The 19507-nt window shown below is 56.9% G+C and overlaps 2 protein-coding genes across 9 annotated transcripts in view; one reads left to right on the plus strand and one right to left on the minus strand.

Moving 5' to 3' along the window:
* The window catches only part of TACC3 (transforming acidic coiled-coil containing protein 3), a 32837-nt gene that overhangs the window by 2706 nt on the left and 10624 nt on the right, over window positions 1-19507 (plus strand). For 3 of the 7 annotated variants that reach the window (XM_055384325.2, XM_063705054.1, XM_055384330.2), the window contains exons 1-6: window positions 6231-6487; window positions 8267-8429; window positions 8574-8716; window positions 12549-13592; window positions 15696-15771; window positions 15980-16109. In XM_055384325.2, coding sequence (XP_055240300.2) covers window positions 8268-8429; window positions 8574-8716; window positions 12549-13592; window positions 15696-15771; window positions 15980-16109 — 1555 coding nt within the window. In that variant the 5' untranslated portion in view covers window positions 6231-6487; window position 8267. Of the gene's footprint in view, window positions 1-6230; window positions 6488-6587; window positions 6766-8266; window positions 8430-8573; window positions 8717-12548; window positions 13593-15695; window positions 15772-15979; window positions 16110-19507 lie in introns of those variants that run through there. The other 4 variants (XM_055384328.2, XM_055384326.2, XM_055384329.2 and 1 more) reach the window with 3 other exon arrangements.
* TMEM129 (transmembrane protein 129, E3 ubiquitin ligase) lies at window positions 898-6203 on the minus strand. 2 transcript variants are annotated; one of them, XM_019025361.4, is made up of 4 exons: window positions 5575-6203; window positions 3081-3555; window positions 2446-2605; window positions 898-2358 (listed from the first exon to the last, which is right to left on the minus strand). In XM_019025361.4, exons 1-4 carry the CDS (start codon window positions 5777-5779, stop codon window positions 2110-2112), a joined length of 1089 nt encoding a protein of 362 aa, XP_018880906.1. In that variant the 5' UTR covers window positions 5780-6203; the 3' UTR covers window positions 898-2109. The 2 variants fall into 2 exon arrangements, with proteins under 2 accessions (XP_018880906.1, XP_018880907.1); XM_019025362.4 differs by lacking the exon at window positions 2446-2605 and having other exon boundaries at window positions 5575-5779.

Below are 19507 nucleotides of genomic sequence, written 5' to 3' on the forward strand. Positions count from 1 at the left end.
GGTTCAAGCGAGTCTCGTCAGGCTGTAACTTTTTAGAAGAAATAAACTCTTCTCTAAGTTAACAGCACAGAGCCAAAGAGTCCCAAGTGCCTGTGAGCCATAGGGCCTGGCACAGTCAGGGCCCATAACAGCCCCTCAGTAGATGCTCACTGGATCTCTGTTGTTGGTTAAAGCAGCGCCTGGTTGTGTATGCAAAAGAATGCCAGTGAAAGTACCAGGCTGGAAAGAATCTGAAGACACTCGTAGCGCAGGAAACTAGAGCCCACTGTCATATCTTTCAATAGGATTACGTGTACTGTTTCCCCAAGAACCGTCCTGTGGGTCAAGAAGCAGAATGGGGAAAAGGCAGCAAGCACTCACTGTCCGGTTGCTGGGGTGCTCACCTGAGGGCCCAGTGCTGTGGGGAACCCCGGGGTGCTGTCTTGGCTGCCCTAGGTGCTCGGCTGGCAATTCCTGGGCCACCCTGACCCACAGTGAGATCAGTAGAGACAGCCTGGTGTCCTCACAGGACGCAGCTGCAAACATAAGTGAACCCGAAAGGCTGCTCACTCCTTGGCTACCCATGTGTCCCCACATCAGTTCCTGCATCTGGAAGCAGCCACAGTGGCGACCACACAGTGACGTCCCCCAGGACGTGTCTCTGCCCCTCCCACCCTGCTCCTGCAGATGGCCCTAGGTCAGGGGTTCTCAAGACCCCAGAGTCCCCAACCAGAAATCAGAGGGGAAGGTTCCTACTGCACCCGCCTCCCAACCAATGGGTTTTTTCCTCCTTATTCTGAACAAAGCACGCCACGCACGCAATTCCACCTCTAAGGTGGCTTCTCCAATACCCCCAGGCCATTCTCCAACTATGACAAAAGTTTGGTTTTAATATCGGGCAACACAAAACACAGTACATCACTTCAGACTAAATTTTATTAAATATGGTGTCATTTGTCTACAATCGGTTTGTCTTTATAAAACTAAGTAACTTATTTTGTAGTAAAAACAACCCCAACCCACTGCCCCTCTTTGGCAGCCCTTAAAACTCAGGTCAAAGCTAGGCCTGGCTCCCGGCCATGGCCCCTGCTGCCTTCACCTGCTGAGCGCTCTAGGAAGCCTCCCAAATCCCAAGTGTCAGGCCCCCTGAGTCCATCACCTCTGCCTCAAACAGCCAAGCCCAGGGGCTTTGGGGCCGCAGGTATGAAGGCCCCTCCAGTAGCCACACCTGTGTCAGGGCTGTGCCCTGGGGCCTGGCCAACATCCCCCCTCCCCTTGAACCATCAGGAACTGGGCAAGACGCCCACCAGAGGCTTGACCACAGGGGGCGTGCATCCCCTTCTGAGCCTGGGAGACCCTAGGGGAGTGGGTAGCCTGGGCTGGACCCCTGGTGGGCTTGTGTTCTGGATGTCGCTATGGCACTTTGGTCCTCAACTCAAACCCCCACCCCTACCCAGGAGTCTGAGGCCTCGGCCTTCCCTGGACTTGTTGGGCAGAAAAAGGCACCAAGGACAGGATGAGAAACCCGGAGGGGCAGCCCCACAAATGAGGGCGCTCTGACCTGTCCTCCCATTGCCACCCCACCCAGGAACAGCCCCTCAACTGGTCACAGCCACCAGGAAGCCCCAGGACTGCTCCCACACCACAGCAGTGCCCTCTTCATCCCACCCTCAGGACCTACCCAGGGTCCTCCAGGCAGCCAGGGGCCAGCTCCAGGACAGGGCAGGAGAATGCGGTCCAGGTCTAGCACGTAACTGAGGGTGGGTATGCTCCAGAGAAGTAAGGCAAATGGCCCAGATGACGACCACCTGGTGTCTCCAGGGAATGGCTCGGGGGCAGACGCTGTGTCTGTGTGTGCAGGATCTGCCCCCACCAGCAGGAAGGGGGCAGGAGGGAGGCAAAGAGGAGGTGCCCAGGACTTGTACCCTGGCTGCCAAGCAGGGTGGGGTGTTTTCATGAGGATTGCTTTTAACCAAAAGTCCTCAGCCTTCTGCAGACCCAGGGCAGAGGCCAGTTGCTCTAGATCATGTGCTTTAAGTAGAGCCCTTTGCCAGCCAGGAGGCCCAGCCACCCCCTTCCCTGCCCTGTGGCTTTGGGGGGAGACACAGTCACCTCAAGGCCCCAGCCCACTCAGCGCACGGTGCACACATCCAGGATGCAGAAGCGTGCGCGGCAGGTGGGGCAGGGCACGCGGCTGGCCAGCCAGGTGTCAGGGCGCAGGGGGTCCTGGCGGCTGGCGAACCACTTGCCCATGCAGGTGAGGCACCACATGGGGCGGCAGTAACACTGCTGGCACTCGCCTGCGGCTGCCTCCTGGCAGGTCTTCACCAGCTTCACGCTGGCACGTGTCTGCATGCAGCCTATGCAGGCCTCCAGCTCCTGCGGGCAGGTGGAGCGTCACCAGGAGCCCAGGCAGACGCCCGTGGGCACCCACCCATCCACCCGGCCCTGGCCCAGGCCCCCCACCTGGCTGCTGGGCACTGAGTAGGCCGGGTTGACCTCTACCAGGGAGGCAAACGTCTCCAGGAACAGGTCGCCCAGGCTCTGGTGGATGACCACATGGGCTGCCCTGCGGATGGGTGCCCGCAGCTTCTCGCAGAGCTCCCCGTACTCAGTGGAGTTCAGCCTGCAGGGAGGAGAGCTGCTGGGCCCCTCTGCAGGGCAAAGGGAGCGGAAGATGGAGGCCACACCCCAAGGAGTGACAGGGCAGCTGTCGCACCAGGACCAACCAGGAGAGATGGCCCTAAAGCCAGAGCCCACGGACCCAGTGCCAGACGGCCCAGCCTAGGCATGGGGCGGACCTAGGAGCAAGGCAGCTGTCCAGCCTGAGGGCTGCACTGTCCTGAGTGCTCCCCAAGAATCTGGGGGAGGTGGCTCCAGGGAGTGGAAGGGGAGGCCAAGAGTGCAGGGGGACCCGAGGGAGGGCTATGCGGGAGGGCTCAGTGACTGGTGTCTTGTGGACACCTTGCCTGGTGTCACACAAGCCCAGGAGTGTTGGAGTCCACACCGGCTACACCCAGCACCTCCCAGGGGTCGTGGCGCCAGAGCCTGGCTCTGGCCTGCCATGTGCCCTCCGCACCCCGCAGGCACCACACTCTTACCAGATGTCAAAGGCCTGCACAGCAGGGTTGGTGCTGGCCACACGGATGGTGAGGAGCTGCACAGGCAAGTTCGAGTCTGGCGAGAGCTCATGCTGCCGAGACTCTGTCACAGTCAGGTGCACGTCCTGCTGCTGGGCCACGTGCACTCGATAGGTGGTTACCTTCATCACCCACGTGTCTGTCACAATCACACGGGCACCTGGTGCACCGGTGGCAAACTTGTCAATCCGCCGGAACTCAGTGTTGACGGAGGAGGCAACAGCCTGCCAGCCAGATTGTGGGAGGGCGTAGAGGGCCAGGGTGCGCGCCAGTGGGTGGCAGGCCCACCGGTCACGGGACCAGTAGTAGATCAGGATGCAGGCGATGGAGGGGAGGGTCACGGCCAGCAGCAGGAAGAGCCGCCAGGCCTCAGGGGCCTGGCTGAGGGCGTGGAGCCGCTTTTCTGAAGCCGCAAGGCACATGCCCACATAGTAGCCTGCAAAGGACAGGGTGAGCCTCAGGGGAAAGTGAGTGCCAGGCCGCTGTCCAACCCCCGACAGCCCTGGACCTGGCCCTCTGCCCGGGTTCCAGGGTCAGCTCCCAGGGTAATTGGGCTTTACCCACTCTGCACTTCCCCAGCCGGCCACTCTCTCCCTGCCTGTGGCAAAGGCAGGATATATTAGGGGAAAAGGTTTTTAATTTGCTGCTTTAGTTTCACACAATACGTAAGTATTGAAAAAACTACAAAAGCCTAGAAAGGGAAAAATAAACACAATCAGGTGTTACCTCAGGCAGAGCTGACCCCTGGCCTGCCAGGGCAGCTGCCTGGACAGGATCTCAGTCTCTCAATCTCACCCGCTCTGAGGAGGCTGATCAAATGTGGCCCATCCCAGAGCTGAGAAGTTATGTGCGAGAAAGGAAGCAAGTCTCAAAGAATGATGGGACATGTCCAGAGGACACGGAGCCAGCTTCAGGGCCCTGCTGGCCAGATCGGGGACAATTTGAAGGTCCAAATAAGCCATGGAGATGGTGAGGAGTTGCACCAGCAGGTTCCAGTTGGCAAAAAGTAATAGTCCACATTTGGAGTTGGCCCAGTCACTGCATTTCAAGGTAACGTGACATATAACGATAGGTAACTAGGGGCCGGGCACAGTGGCTCACACCTGTAATCCCAGCACTTTGGGAAGCCGATGCGGACGGATCACGAGGTCAGATCGAGACCATCCCGGCTAACACGGTGAAACCCCATCTCCACAAAAAAATACAAAAAATTAGCCGGGCGTGGTGGCGGGCGCCTGTAGTCCCAGCTACTCAGGAGGCTGAGGCAGGAGAATGGCATGAACCCGGGAGGCTGAAGTTGCAGTGAGCCGAGATCGCGCCACTGCACTCTAGCCTGGGTGACAGAGGGAGGCTCCATCTCAAAAAGTAAAAATAAAAATAAAATAGGTAACTAATACCTAATAAAGCTTGAAAACTTTCAAACTAAGTTAAAAATAAAAAGAGCTTGACATCCGACTGCGAGGCCAGCTGTGCTGTCTGCTCCAGGTGTGGCTGCCACGATTCACTTGTCCCTCACAGGCCTCTGGGGAGGGTGCAGCTGGAAGGGCTACAGAAACCCACCCAGTAGCCCTAGAAAGTGGCCTGGTCAGGGCCCCAGCCCCACTCAGCCCCACCCATCTCACAAGTGGGCCCCCAGTCCACCCTCTCCATGAGGCAGGCCTGGGCGCCTCCACCCCACACCTGCCTCCAGTTCTTCTGGGCCCAGGCAGCTGCATCCTCACACCAGGATGTGGAGGGTCACCCCTCTTGTATCCCCAGAGTGGCAGACCTGGCCAGCCACTGGCCATCTGTCCTCCCAGGGCTGCGTCTGCCCCCGTGTCCTCCAGAGGTACCCCTCCAGCCACTGCACCCCCCACCTCCCACCTGTCCGTCATCCAACCAGCTGAGAGAGGGACCTTCCAGAGCCCCAGCTAGCACCTGGGGCCCAGCCCAGCACCCTGGACAACTCTGAGCGTCCCACCTGCACTGCACAGAGGCCCTCCCCAGCCTCTGCCCCTGTGGCGCCCCCAAACTGGAACTGCCTCCAAATCCGCCTGTTCTCTCCACATCCACCTTCCAAGGCCTAGTGCAGTGCCACCCTCCACACAGCCCCTCCGACCCCTTCCGTTGGACTCAATCAACAGTTGCCTTCTCCTGGCCACTGCCCCCAACCACGACAAGCAAAGGCTGCTTGGCCTTGCAACCCCCAGGCACGTGACGGTTCAGGACTTGGTGGGCCGGAGCATCCCCTGCCCAAGGTTCTGAACTTGGGTTCCCGTCACCTGCAAGTCAGCGCCGGCGGCGCCCCTAAGCGCGCTCAGCCCACGCCGCGGTCCCTCTGGATGAGGACCGGCGCCTCTCCCCAGCTGCGCCCAGGCGCTTTCGGGGCCTCGGGGAGCTGGCGGAGGCCTCCTCCTGACCTCCCAGCAAGCCCTGCGCAGGAGAGGATGCGGCTGGCCGGCCCGAGCAGCCTCACCGAGCGGCAGCAGCGAGTGGCACAACAGCGTGGCGGCCGTGCGGCGCAAGTGGAAGGGCACGAAGGCGGCGTCCTCGCTGCCCAGCCAGCCCGACAGCAGGTTCTGCACCGTGAGCCCCGCCGCGTGGAACTCGTTGGGCGTGAACACGAAGCACACGGCGAACACCAGATAGGCGAGAGTGAAGGTCACCTCGGGGCTGTCCATCCCGCAGCCGCCGGGAAGCTGTCGGGCAAGGCCCCCGCCCCGGCGCGCGGAAGAGGCCGCAGCGCCCAGTCCCGGACCTGTCGGTTGCGGCGGCCGCCGCCCGGCTGCCCGCGGGGCACTCTAGGACGTGGAGTCCCGCCGCCTGGCCGCCCGCGGGGCACTCTAGGACGTGGAGTCCCGCCGCCCGGCCGCTCGCGGGGCGCTCTGGGAGATGCAGTCCCCGTGCGGGTGCGGCCTCTCTTCACGGCCGGCCCTGGAGGCGGCACCGCACCTGTGCATTGAGCACAGGTGGGGAAACTTAGGCCTGAGCGAGGCCCTGGCCATGAAGCCCCGCCCAGTAGCGTCAGCTGCGGAACTCGAAATTCATGGGTCGACTGCGAGCCCGCGGTCTCAGCTTCAGACACCCTGGCGTGCCCTCCACTCCGGAAACGGAACCGTCGGCGCACGAGCGGGGGGGGGGCGGGGGGCGGAGCCGGCGAGGCACAGCTTCCCATTGGACGTCCGCGGTCCTGCCCCCGGCCGCGCGCTGATTGGCCGCGCGAAGGCAACCGTCGGCGTTTGAAACTCCGGCGCGCAGGCGGCCATCAAGAGCTAGAAGCGCGGCGGCGGTAGCAGCCAGGCTTGGCCCCCGGCGTGGAGCAGACGCGGACCCCTCCTTCCTGGTGGCGGCGGCGCGGGCTCAGAGCCCGGCAACGGGCGGGCGGGCAGGTAGGAGAGCGGCTACACGGCGCGGGGAGGCTGGGGTCCTGGGGACGCGAGGCCGTCCCGCCCCGCCCCGCCCCGCCCTCGGCACTCGCCCTCCCGCCCCGGCCGCCGCTTTCCCCGGGAAGCGTCCCCCACGGCTCCTCCTGGGGCCGCCGCCAGAGCCTGTACCGCGCCCTGTCATGGGACCCGGCCCTAGACCGACCGCCGGGCTGGGCCCCCTGGACGGTGGCCAGGGGCGGCTAGAGCTGGGCCAAGACCGACGGCGGAGCGGGCGCCCCGAGGTGCTTTGCTCTCCTCGATCCTCTCCTCTCGGTCGCCCACCTTGGCTCTTTGTTGGCTCCCAGCACGCGGACCCTCTTGTTGTTCTTTGGTCCCTTCCGGCCTCCGTCCTGGGGCCAACTCCATCTAGGTCACCTGCGGCGGACACCTGGGCCCCTACCGCTTCCCCGCACCTGCTGCGCCGCTCCACCTTCCCCCCGCACCGCATCCCTCTTGTGCACCAGAGTAGCACCAAAGCACCAGCCTGGGGCCGGTCCCTTCTCTGCCCAGAGCCCCTCCCGGGCCTCCATAGTCAGTAAAGGCCCCTCCTGACTAAGGCTGTGTCTGCAGCTCTCCCGAGCTCCTCCAGGCCGCCAGAAGGCTTCCTCCGAGTCACTTTCTCCATGAGTTCCAGGATTGCGGGTCCCCCAGCGATCCAGCACCCCTTCCCCTGCCCTGTACCCAGTTATTCAGGGCGAAAACCTAAGCGTCGTCCGTAAGTCACGTATGTGCCAGTGGCCAGGCCCGGGTCTGGTCTGGCATCTACTCCTTGGGCTCCAGAAGCCTGTAGTTTCCCTGCTTCCCTCCTGCTTCTTAACCTCCCCACCCACACACAGCACCACAGTGGGCTTCTCAAGCTGCAGCACCGACCTGCCGGGGCTGCCCCCTCCCTCTTCTCCAGGACCCTCCCCAACTTTGCTCTTCTTCAAATCAAAGCCTCCCCAGGTCCCCCTCCACCACCAGGTGCCCGTGGGGTTCCTGCCCTGGTCGGCACTCGGTTCTCTCTGGCAGCCTTTTTGCCTACGTCATTCCCTAGACTGGGAACGCTGTAGACAGAAAGGGTGGCAAGTGTGTGGGTGACCGGCATGAGGACCTGGGCGGCCCTGGAACCTGGGACTGACTGGAGGCTCTGATGTGGAAGTTCCTTGGCACCTGTTGCTCAGCTCTGGACTTCCCTTGTTTGCGCACCATCTCCCAGCTCCTCCTCTGGGCCTTCACCCTCTCAGCCTGGTCTTGTCCCGCTGCCTAGCCCGGTGGGAGAGAGCAGACCAGAGCTGCTGTCCTGCTTTTCTGCCCTCTACTGCCCGGTCCTGCCTCACGTCACATGCAGAGGCCTGTGGGGAGACCAGGGCTTCCTCTGGCTCTTCTGGGTTTCTTATAGGCCAGGGCTTTTCTGTCTCTTGACTTCCGCCTGATGTAGTAATACAGCAGTAGAGATTATGCAGGCTTGGGTTTTCTTTCTCACCATCTCAGCCTGAAGGCCCTTTAGCTCTTGGTCCCAGGAAGCAGCAGTGCTGCCCATGGCTCCCCCTGCCAGGCTGGAGAGTGAGTCTCTGAAGCAAGATGGGGACTCAGTCTGAGGCTTTCTCTGCCAAGAGACACGTGTGGGAGGTGTGAGTTCCAGAGCAATGGGCACACCTGTGTGGGAAGTGGTCGTGCCCCTTGCGGCAGCTGTCACGTCTGTGTCTGGACAATGTGGTAGTGTTGCCCTCACACTGACACAAACATGTTCTGCTTTTCCAGAATGAGTCTGCAGGTCTTAAACGACAAAAATGTCAGCAATGAAAAAAATACAGAAAATTGTGACTTCCTGTTTTCGCCACCAGAAGTTACCGGAAGATCGTCTGTTCTTCGTGTGTCACAGAAGGAAAATGTGCCACCCAAGAACCTGGCCAAAGCTATGAAGGTAAGTGTGACCTGTACAGTGTGTGGCTGGCCAGGTTGCCCTAGGGCCTGCTTTCTTGGTGACCTCTGAGCTGCAGGACACTGCTGGTGTGGCTGTAACAGCTTGAACTAATGAATAGGTGCTCTCCTCCTCACTCCCCAACAGGTGACTTTTCAGACACCTCTGCGGGATCCACAGACGCACAGGATTCTAAGTCCTAGCATGGCCAGCAAACTTGAGGCTCCTTTCACTCAGGATGACACCCTTGGACTGGAAAACTCACACCTGGTCTGGACACAGAAAGAGAAGTAAGTGTTGGTGCTGCTGGACGTGCTGGAGCTTCACCCTCTCTGTCCGATGACTCTTGCAGGAAAGTGCTGTCTTGTTCTGTCAAGCCTTGCCTGGATTTTTTGTTTGTTTGTTTGAGATGGAGTCTTGCTCTGTTGCCCACGCTGGAGTTCAGTGGCTTAATGTCCGCTCACTGCAAGCTCCGCCCCCCAGGTTCATGCCATTCTCCTGCCTCAGCCTTCTGAGTAGCTGGGACTACAGGCGCCTGCCACCACGCCCGGCTAATTTTTTTGTATTTTTAGTAAAGACGGGGTTTCACCGTGTTAGCCAGGATGGTCTTGATCTCCTCCTGACCTCATGATGCGCCCGCCTTGGCCTCACAAAGTGCTGGGATTACAGGTGTGAGCCACCACGCCCGGCCGGCCTTGGCTGGATTTCTCCTGAAATCTGCACTGAGTGTATGCAGCATATGGCCAGTTCACTAACAGAAAAGTCGATCATCAGATACTTGGATAACTTCATACTTCACTTTTTTTTTTTTTCCTGGAGACAGAGTCTGGCTCTGTCACCCAGGCTGGAGTGCAGTGGCTCGATTTTGGCTCACTGCAAACTCCGCCTCCCAGGTTCATGCCATTCTCCTGCCTCAGCCTCCCAAGTAGCTGGGGCTACAGGCGCCCGCCGCCACCACTCCCAGCTAATTTTTTAGCCGACCTGATTCTTAACTGCAAGCGGATGGCGAGGCGGTGTCTGTCTTTGCCTAGAAAGGGAGGATCCTGGAGGCAGCTCTTTACTCTGCGGCTGAACTAATCTGTCTGGGCACCCAGTAACACCTCATTTGCATCCAGCGTGGGAAGGGACCCCAGAGGCATGATTTTCTGTTGGTTTTTTGCTGATGTAACTGTTGTTGCTGTTGTTTTGAGACAGAGTTTCGCTCTGTCACCCAGGCTGGAGTGTCGTGGTGCCATCACAGCTCACTGCAGCCTCAACCTCCTGGGCTCAAGCAGTCCTCCACCTTGGCCTCCTTAGTAGCTGAGACTACAGCTGTGAGCCACCATGCCCGGCCGATTTTTTTTTTTTTTTTTTTTTAGACGGAGTTTCATTCTTGTTGCTCAGGCTGGAGTGCAATGGTGCGATATTAACTCACCACAACCTCCACCTCCCGGGTTCAAACGATTCTCCTGCCTCAGCCTCCCGAGTAGCTGGGATTACAGGCATGCGCCACCACGCCCGGCTAATTTTGTGTATTTTTAGTGAAGATGGGGTTTATCCGTGTTGGTCAGGCTGGTCTTGAACTCCCAACCTCAGGTGATCTGCCGGCCTCGGCCTCCCAAAGTGCTGGGATTACAGGCATGAGCCACCACACCCAGCTGGCCCAAAACTTTTAAGCAGATTTTAGATGTGCAGAGAAAAGCATAAGGAACAGAATACCACTGATGCTTCTCACCCCCTGAGATAAAATGTCACCAGTAAGTGCAGGCAGCATTTCCTACATCCTTCTCTGGGCCCTGGGTCCGTCTCCCCTCTACCCCTCCAGCCTGAATTTGCAGTTCTTCCCGTGTCTGCTTGCTACTTTTCAACTTTGTTTTTTGCCCCTTTTGAAATTTGGTCAAACGAAGTGAGAATGAATCAAACATTGGTTTACAACGACCCCAAGAAGGAAGGGAGACCCAGCAGCAGAGAAGTCGCCTCCCAGGTGCCATGGGTGTGATCCATCCCAGAGCCACAGATCCCCTGCCTCTCCTCTATGCCTCCAGGGTCACCCAGCAGCCCCCATAGGGCGGAGGGTGTAGAGGAGCTGGGAGGGGCTTGAGAGGTTGGCCCTGAGGGGCTCCAGCCAGAGTGACTCTGAGCTTGTGGCTTGGACTCGTGGCTGTCATCTTTCTGGAACTCTGCTGAGGCCCAGGTGGTGGTCACTGTGGTGCTCCCACGTCAGTGGGATGAGACCAAGAGCAGCCGCTGCGTGCAGCTGCCCACGTATCATTCAGAGGACAGCTGAGTGGCCGCCTGGGAGGGCAGTGCCGCCCCAAGGTGGCAGCTGGGCAGCAGAGGAGTTGTGAGCAGTCTGACAGGTCCCTCACCCTCAGTTTCTCAGTTTTGACATCTTCAAACTTAGAGAAGAGTTGGAAGAGAAGGGCAGGTGACATGGGCCCCTTATCTGAGTCACTGGCACATGACCCTGCGTCTTCTCAGGGACCTGAAGGCCGGGGAACAGGTGAAACAGTGTTTGTGCCCTCTGTGTTGTAGTCCAGCCCCAACCATCCCAACAGCCGCCTCTTCTGTCAGGGGCCCTGTGCCGTGCAGTCCCACATTGTGAGCAGCGAGTGCCCCAGAGACAGGTGGGTCCCTGGGAAGGTGTTCTCTGCACCTGTGGCACTGTAGCAGGCGGGTGCTGGGTGGGCCAGCATGGCCACATCCCAGGGAGGCGTCGCAGAGGCCACTCAGGCCCTTCTGTGCCTGAAGGTGGCATCCTGCACCTCAGCCTTGCCCTTCAGTGAAGGCTTTGACTGTCCCTGGCCACAGCACTGCTTGAAGGGGAAAGCAGATTTGTGCAGAAAACCTTTGTTTACCACGCCCCCTGCTGGCCGTCCTGGGGCCTGCAAGTCCCCAGCACTGATCTGTGGGCATGTCCTCGGGTGAGGTTTAAGCCAGAGGACAATGTTGACTGAGCTTTCTTGTTTTGCTTGTAGCTGATGTTTTCATGCAGATTAAAGTGTTATCGGAATGCTGTCAGGTCCCTTAATGTTAGAATTCAGGGTCATTAAGTGGTGCACACCCTTCGGTGATTAGGAGAAACACAGGCAGAAATAATGATTATATGACTTACAGGCCCACAGCAGGCTGGAGGCCACACAGAGGACTGGGGCCAGGCCCTGGAGCATAGGCAGGGGACAGCTGAGAGGGTGGCAGCCAGCCTTGTCTATTGGGGAGTAGGGTGGGGTCACTGTATGCTGGTGGGCAGGTGCTCGAATGGATTTTTTACAGGAAGTGGTGGATACCGGGTGCGGTGGCTCCTGCCTGTAATCCTAGCACTGGGAGGCCGAGGCGGGTGGATCACCTAAGGTCAGGAGTTTGAGACCAGGCTGACCAACATGGTGAAAACCTGTCTCTACTAAAAATACAAAACAAAATTAGCCAGACATGGTGGCGGGCACCTGTAATCCCAGCTACTTGGGAGGCTGAGGCAGGAGAATCGCTTGAACCCCAGAGGCGGAGGTTGCAGTGAGCCGAGATCATGCCATTACACTCCAGCCTTGGCAACAGAGCAAAAATCCATCTCAAAAATAAAACATAAAAATAAAGGAAGTGGTGGGAAATTGAGGAGCCCAGTCTACCAGGTGGGAGAGATGCCTCCAAGCTTCTTTCTCTGGCATCAGCTTGAGGCATTTGGGTGTGGTGTCCCACGTCTGACCCCCCAGGCAGCAGCCTGTGCTGTGTCCGTGCTGTGGGCCTGGGGGCAGACCTTGTGCATGATGACGAGTGCTGTTTGGGTGGCAGAGGCTGCTGGAGGAGTCTGGGTCCAGCACCTGGCAAAGCACGTGATGAGCACAATTAAATAGGCAAGCAGCCCAGAGGCACCCCTGTAACTTGGAACCCCAAGAAGCGTGAGGGCGGGGTCAGCGAGGAAGTCACGTGGTTGTGTCCAGCCGTTCCACCGGGAGCTGGTCCCTGGGAGGACAGGAAGGAACCACATTGCGGAAGTGAGGTGGGGGGTGGAGAACGGGAAGCCGTGCCAAGGGTGACTCAGCCCTGCTTCTGGTGTGAGAGAGTTAAACCTATGTTAAGAATGAATGCTGAGGCCCCTAACCTCACCAGGTACTCACTGCTTCACGTTGACTAAGTCTGTTTTAAAAGCCAACAGCTCATCAAGGAAGTGGAGGCCGAAACTACTCATGGAATTCTACAGAAACCAGTGGAGGCTGACACCGACCTCCTGGGGGATGCAAGCCCAGCCTTTGGGAGTGGCAGCTCCAGCAAGTCTGGCCCGGGTGCCCTGGCTGACCTGGACTGCTCAAGCTCTTCCCAGAGCCCAGGAAGTTCTGAGAACCAAATGGTGTCTCCAGGAAAAGTGTCTGGCAGCCCTGAGCAAGCCGTGGAGGAAAACCTTAGTTCCTATTCCTTAGACAGAAGAGTGACACCCACCTCTGAGACCCTAGAAGACCCTTGCAGGACAGAGTCCCAGCACAAAGCGGAGACTCCACACGGAGCCGAGGAAGAATGCCGGCACGGTGGGGTCTGTGCTCCCACAGCAGTGGCCACTTCGCCTCCTGGTGCAATCCCTAAGGAAGCCTGCGGAGGAGCACCCCTGCAGGGTCTGCCTGGCGAAGCCCTGGCCTGCCCTGCGGGTGTGGGCACCTCCGTGCCAGCAGATGGCACTCAGACCCTTACCTGTGCACACACCTCTGCTCCTGAGAGCACAGCCCCAACCAACCACCTGGTGGCTGGCAGGGCCATGACCCTGAGTCCTCAGGAAGAAGTGGCCGCGGGCCAAATGGCCAGCTCCTGGAGGAGCAGACCCGTAAAACTAGAATTTGATTTATCTGATGGCGCCACCAGCAAAAGGGCACCCCCACCAAGGAGACTAGGAGAGAGGTCCGGCCTCAAGCCTCCCTTGAGGAAAGCAGCAGCGAGGCAGCAAAAGGCCCCGCAGGAGGTGGAGGAGGACGACGGTAGGAGCGGAGCGGGAGAGGACCCCCCCATGCCGGCTTCTCAGGGCTCTTACCACCTCGACTGGGACAAAATGGATGACCCAAACTTCAGCCCATTTGGAGGTGACACCAAGTCTGGTTGCAGAGAGGTCCATCCCCCAGAAAGCCCTGAGACCAGGCTGGGCCAGCCAGCGGCTGAACAGCTGAGTGCTGGGCCTGCCACGGAGGAGCCAGGTCCCTGTCTGAGTCAGTAAGTGTGAGGATGGGGTGGGGAGCGTGGCGTGGGGCAGCTGCCCTGCAGTGTATGTGGTCCAGGACCCGAGGCCAGAAGTGTCATCAGATACTCCTTTGAGGCCGGGTAGTTTCCGCCTGAGGAGGGGCCTCTGGGTAAAAACAGGGCTCAGGTGGCTCCCAGCTGAGGGTGCTTGGCCTTGCCTTGGCTGCCACGCATCTCTTTAGTGCTCCTGGCCCAAGGAGGGATCCAATAAGGGCGGGCTCAGGCCAGAAGCCAAATGCAACCAACCCTGGGCAGGACCCTGTCCCCCAGTCATGTTCCTCCTCAGGTGAACTTGACTTGGGTGTGTAACTCCAAAAGCCAGGCAAAGCCTGTTACTGCCTGGGTGGCGTCCGCTGCTTGCTGGGGTCTTGGCCGTGGGTCTGCTGCCTCCTGGCTGAATGGTCTTAGGCTACATCCCCTAGAGTTGCTCAGTGGGAGATTGTCCTGCCTGTAGGGTCCAGCCCTACTGGGTCTGTGGGTTTTTTCTCCCCGTGTGCATAGACAAGAGATTGTACAAATAAAGACACAAGAAAAAGATAGAAGAAAAGACAGCTGGGCCCGGGGGACCACTACCACCAAGGCACGGAGATCGGTAATGGCCCTGAATGCCTGGCTGCACTGTTATTTATTGGATACAAGGCAAGGGGACAGGTTAAGGAGTGTGAGCCATCTCCAATGATAGGTAGGGTCACGCAAGTCACGTGTCCACTGGGCCCTTCCCTGTTTGGCAGCCGAGGCGGAGAGAGAGGACAGCTGACGCCATTATTTTTTCTATGTATTTCAAAGACTTTAGCACTTTCACTAATTCTGCTACTGCTATCTAGAAGACAGAGCCAGGTGTACAGAGCGGAACATGAAAGGGGACCAGGAGTGTGACTGCTGAAGCACAGCATCACAGGGACACAGGCCTCTGGATGGCTGCGGGCGGGCCTGACTGATTCCACAAGAGATGGTGGAGCAGAGTCTTCTCTAGCTCCCCCAGGGAAAGGGAGACTCCCTTTCCCAGTCTAATTAACGGGTGCCTTCCCAGGCACTGGTGCTACCGCTAGACCAAGCTAGGTAACGGGTGCCTTCCCAAGCGCTGGTGCTACCGCTAGACCAGGGAGCCCTCTAGTGGCCCTGTCCGGGCGTGACAGAGGGCTCACACACCTCTTCCGGTCACTTTCTCACCGTGTGCCTTCACCTCCTATCTCTATATGGCCTGGTTTTTCCTAGGGTTATTTGTTTGTTCGTTTGTTTGTTTTTTGAGACAGAGTCTCGCTCTGTCACCCAGGCTGGAGCGCAGTGGCGTGATCTCGCCTCACTGCAAGTTCTGCCTCCCGGGTTCACACCATTCTCCTGCCTCAGCCTCCCGAGTAGCTGGGATTGCAGGCACCCGCCACCATGCCCGGCTAATTTTTTTGTATTTTTTAGTAGAGACGGGGTTTCACCGTGTTAGCCAGGATGGTCTAGATATGACCTCGTGATCCGACCGCCTCGGCCTCCCAAAGTGCTGGGATTACATGCATGAGCCACCGCACCCAGCCTTTCCTAGGTTATAATTGTAGAACAAAGATTATTATAATATTAGAATAAAGAGTAAAGCTACAAACTAATGATTAACGATATTCATATATAATCATATCTATAATCTATTTCTAGTATAACTATTCTTATTCTGTATATTTATGATACTGGAACAGCTTGTACCCTCGGTGTCTTGCCTTGGCACCTGGGTGGCTTGCTGCCCACACCTGCCCCAGCCTCCACATCTGAAGCCTTTTGTCAGTTTCACAGTAAAAGGGATGTACTCATCCTTGTGATTCCCTTTGGCTGCATCGTGCTGACTTTAGAGCTCCCAGCCTGCTTCTCCCAGAGCTGGCAGGCAAGGCGTGTGTTTTCCTGCTGGGTGAGGTTGGTGAGGCAGTTTTGTGGCCAGATCGCTTGGGGCAGCCCCATGCCTGGCACGCTCTAGCTGAATGTTCACGTGGCCGGCACAGCAGTGCAGGGAAAGGCGATGGCAGCTCAGTGCTGGAGCAGGGGACGCCGGGGTTATGGGGTGGGGGGCATGGGCCTCTGCTGACTCTGTCTCCCCAGGCAGCTGCATTCAGCCTCAGCGGAGGACACGCCTGTGGTGCAGTTGGCAACCAAGACCCCAACAGCAGAGAGCAAGGTAAGGGATGCTTGTGTGGGTACCTGTGCTCCTGGCCTGGTCGTGTAGAAGAGTAGCAGGCAGTGGAAGCCCCCAGCAGCCTTGGGTGACGGGGTGGGATGTCCCGCTCCCTCTCCCTCAAGTCTACTTCAACAAGGTTGTGGGGAGGCAAAGGCACACCCAAGTACCTTGACTGCACTGCACAGGGTGACTCTGCCCTTTCCTCCAGGAGAGAGCCTTGAACTCTGCCAGCACCTCGCTTCCCACAAGCTGTCCAGGCAGTGAGCCAGTGCCCACCCATCAGCAGGGGCAGCCTGCCTTGGAGCTGAAAGAGGAGAGCTTCAGAGACCCCGCTGAGGGTACGTTGCCTGGCACAGACGTCACACACAGTCTGCCCGGAGGGGATCCCGTGAGCACTTGGGCAGCTCGAGACACCTGCGTCATCGGCAGGTGGTCATTCCGCAGGCAGTTGGGTCCCTTGATTTTGAATGACTCATGCACAAACTTGTGGTTTGTCAAAACTTAGGCAGTGTTAGGAGAGCAGGGCTCATACCTTTAACATAAAAGACTTCTAGAAATGGAAACTGTAGACTCAGGAAAATGAGCAGGAGAGGTGAACAATGCAGTGCGCGAATGAGATACAAGTGTAGAGTCAACAACTGGATACTCGATCATCAGAAATACTGCTTGAAACGACCTTTTTTCTTTCTGAGATAGTCTCGCTCTGTCACCCAGCCTGGAATGCAGTGGCACAATCTGGGTTCAATGCAACCTCCACTTCCCAGGTTCAAGAGATTCTCCTGCTCAGCCTCCCGAGTAGCTGGGATTACAAGCATGTACCACCACGTCCAGCTAATTTTTGTACTTTTAGTGGCGACAGGGTTTCACCATGTTGGCCAGGCTGGTCTCAAACTCCTGACCTCAAGTGATCCACCTGCCTCGGCCTCCCAAAGTGCTGGGATTGCAGGCGTGAGCCCCCGCGCCCGGCCCAGAACCCCTTGATAATGAAATGTGAAGCCTGAACCTTAGACACCAGACTGCAGTTAAATACAGTTTGTCCGTAAGATTGGAGGCTGCAGTTAAATACAGTTTGTCCGTAAGATTGGAGGCTGCAGTTAAATATGGTTTGTCCGTAAGATTGGAGGCTGCAGTTAAATACGGTTTGTCCGTAAGATTGGAGGCTGCAGTTGAATACGGTTTGTCCGTAAGATTGGAGGCTGCAGTTAAATAAATATGGTTTGTCCGTAAGATTGGAGGCTGCAGTTAAATAAATACGGTTTGTCCATAAGATTGGAGGCTGCAGTTAAATAAATACGGTTTTTCCGTAAGATTGGAGGCTGCAGTTAAATAAATACGGTTTGTCCGTAAGATTGGAGGCTGCAGTTAAATACGGTTTGTCCGTAAGATTGGAGGCTGCAGTTAAATACAGTTTGTCCGTAAGATTGGAGGCTGCAGTTAAATACGGTTTGTCTGTAAGACTGGAAGGTGGAACAGTCCTTAAATTAAAGTGCATTTGGTAGGAACTGATGGCTGAGTTGTTTTAAAGGACACACAGCCAGGTGGGTAAGATCTCAATTTAGAGAACTGAAAACCCAGGCACGCAGCAGACACTAGTGGCATGTAGGGTTTGTCGCTGACAGGATAGTTGTGGGCCACCACCATGTGGGGATATCAGCTCAGCTGGGATGGGCCTGTCACCCTCACGCAGGATCCCTGGAATCACACAGCGCGGCCTTCTGTGTCCGGCGTCTCCCTCGGGGAGGTGTGTTTCCGAGTCCTGGCCGTGCTGGAGCAGGTGTGGGTGCTCCTGTCCTTGCCGTGGCGGCTTGGCTTCATGTCATCTTATCCATTCATTCATGGATTTGCTGGTTTCTGCTTTTTAGCTGTCAGGAGTAGTGCTGCCTCGAATGTTCAGGTGTAAGTTCTATGTGGATGTATTCTTCCATTTCTCCTGGATACATAGCTAGGAGTGGAGTTGCTGGTCACAGTAACTCTGCTCACCTTTTAGCTACCAGGTGGCCTTCCAGAGTGGCTGCAGTGTTTCACATTCCCACTGGCAGTTATAAGAGAGCTCCAGTTTCTCCACATCCTCGCCAGCGCTGCTTGTCTGTCTTGTTGATCCTAGACTTCCAGTGGGTGGGAAGCGGATCTGGTTGCGGTTTTCATTTGCAGTTCCCAGGTGGCTCATGAACGAGCGTCTTTTTGTGTGCTCGTTGGATATCTTCTTTGGGAAAGTGTCTGTCGAGATCTCTTGTCCATTGAGCCACTTATGTTTTTATTACTGAGTTTTAAGAGGTAAATCCCTTTTATTCAAGAAGTGAAGGAAAGGAAAAAATAAAAAGTTAAGTCCCTTATCAGATGATGTTTCAAAGTGTTGGCTTTTGGCCAGGCACAGGGGCCCACACTTCTAATCTCAGCATTTTGCGAGGCCAAGGCAGGATTGTTTGAGCCCTGTAGTTTGAGACTAACCTGGGCAACATGGCAAGACCTCATCTCTACCAAAAAAACCTTTTTTTTTATTATCTGGGCGTGGTGCGTACACCTATAGTCCCAGCTGCTCGGGAAGCTGAGGTAGGAGGCTCGCTTGAGCCAGGAGGTCAAGGCTGCAGTGAGCCATGATTGCACTACTGCACTCCAGTCTGGGCGACAGCGAGACCCTATCTGAAGGAAAGAAAAAAAAGGCAGAAATGGAAACTGACAACAAGGCTAGGTGTGGTGGCTCACGCCCGTAATCCTAGCACTTTGGGAGGCTGAGGAGGGCGAATCACCTGAGATCAAGAGTTTGAGATCAGCCTGGCCAACATGGTGAAACCTCATCTCTACTAAAAATACAAAAATTAGCTGGGTGTGTTGGCACATGCCTGTAATCCTAGCTACTTGGGAGGCTGAGGCGGGAGAATCGCTTGAACCCAGGAGGCGGAGGTTGCAGTGAGCCGGGATGGCGCCACCGCACTCCACCTGAGCAGCAGAGCGAGACTCTGTCTCAAAAAAAAAAAAAAAAGAAAGAAAAAGAAAACTGACAAGGCCATAGCAGAGAAGGACCTACAAGTTTTTGCTAGACTAAATAATTGGCAACCGTTTTTTAGCTTAATTGAGAAAAGGAGAGAATGAGCAAATACTACTAGGCATGAAGAGAGGGACAAAACTAGAGATGCCTCAGCCTGGATCTCAGCCAGATCAAGACCCTGTCTTAAAGTACCAGTTTGGTTTGTTTTTTTTCCGAGACGGAGTCTTGCTCTGTCACCCAGGCTGGAGTGCAGGTAGCAAGATCTCAGCTTGTTGCAACCTCCGCCTCCTGGGTTCAAGCGATTCTCCTGCCTCAGCCTCCCAAGTAGCTGGGATTACAGGCTTATGCCACCGTGCCCAACTAATTTTTGTATTTTTCGTAGAGACAGGGTTTCCCCATGTTGGCCAGGCTGGCCTCAAACTCCTGACCTCAGGTGATCCACCTGCCTTGGCCTCCCAAAGTGCTGGGGTTATAGATGTGAGCTACTGCGCCCAGCCACAGTTTAAGAGTTTTATAGTTTTAGAGGCCGAGACCGGAGGATCACTTGAAGTCAGGAGTTCAAGACCAGCCCTGGCAACGTAGCAAGACTCCTCCTCTACCAAAACAAAAAAGTATGATAGTTTTAACTCTCACAGTTAGGGTGTTGATCCATTCTGAGTTAATCTTTGTATGTGGTATGAGGCACCTTTTTTCTTTTTTTTTGAAACAGTTTTCCCTCCGCTGCCCAGGTTGGAGTGCAGTGGCATAATC

Source organism: Gorilla gorilla, chromosome 3, assembly GCF_029281585.2.
Source record: "Gorilla gorilla gorilla isolate KB3781 chromosome 3, NHGRI_mGorGor1-v2.1_pri, whole genome shotgun sequence".
Taxonomy (NCBI): domain Eukaryota; kingdom Metazoa; phylum Chordata; class Mammalia; order Primates; family Hominidae; genus Gorilla; species Gorilla gorilla.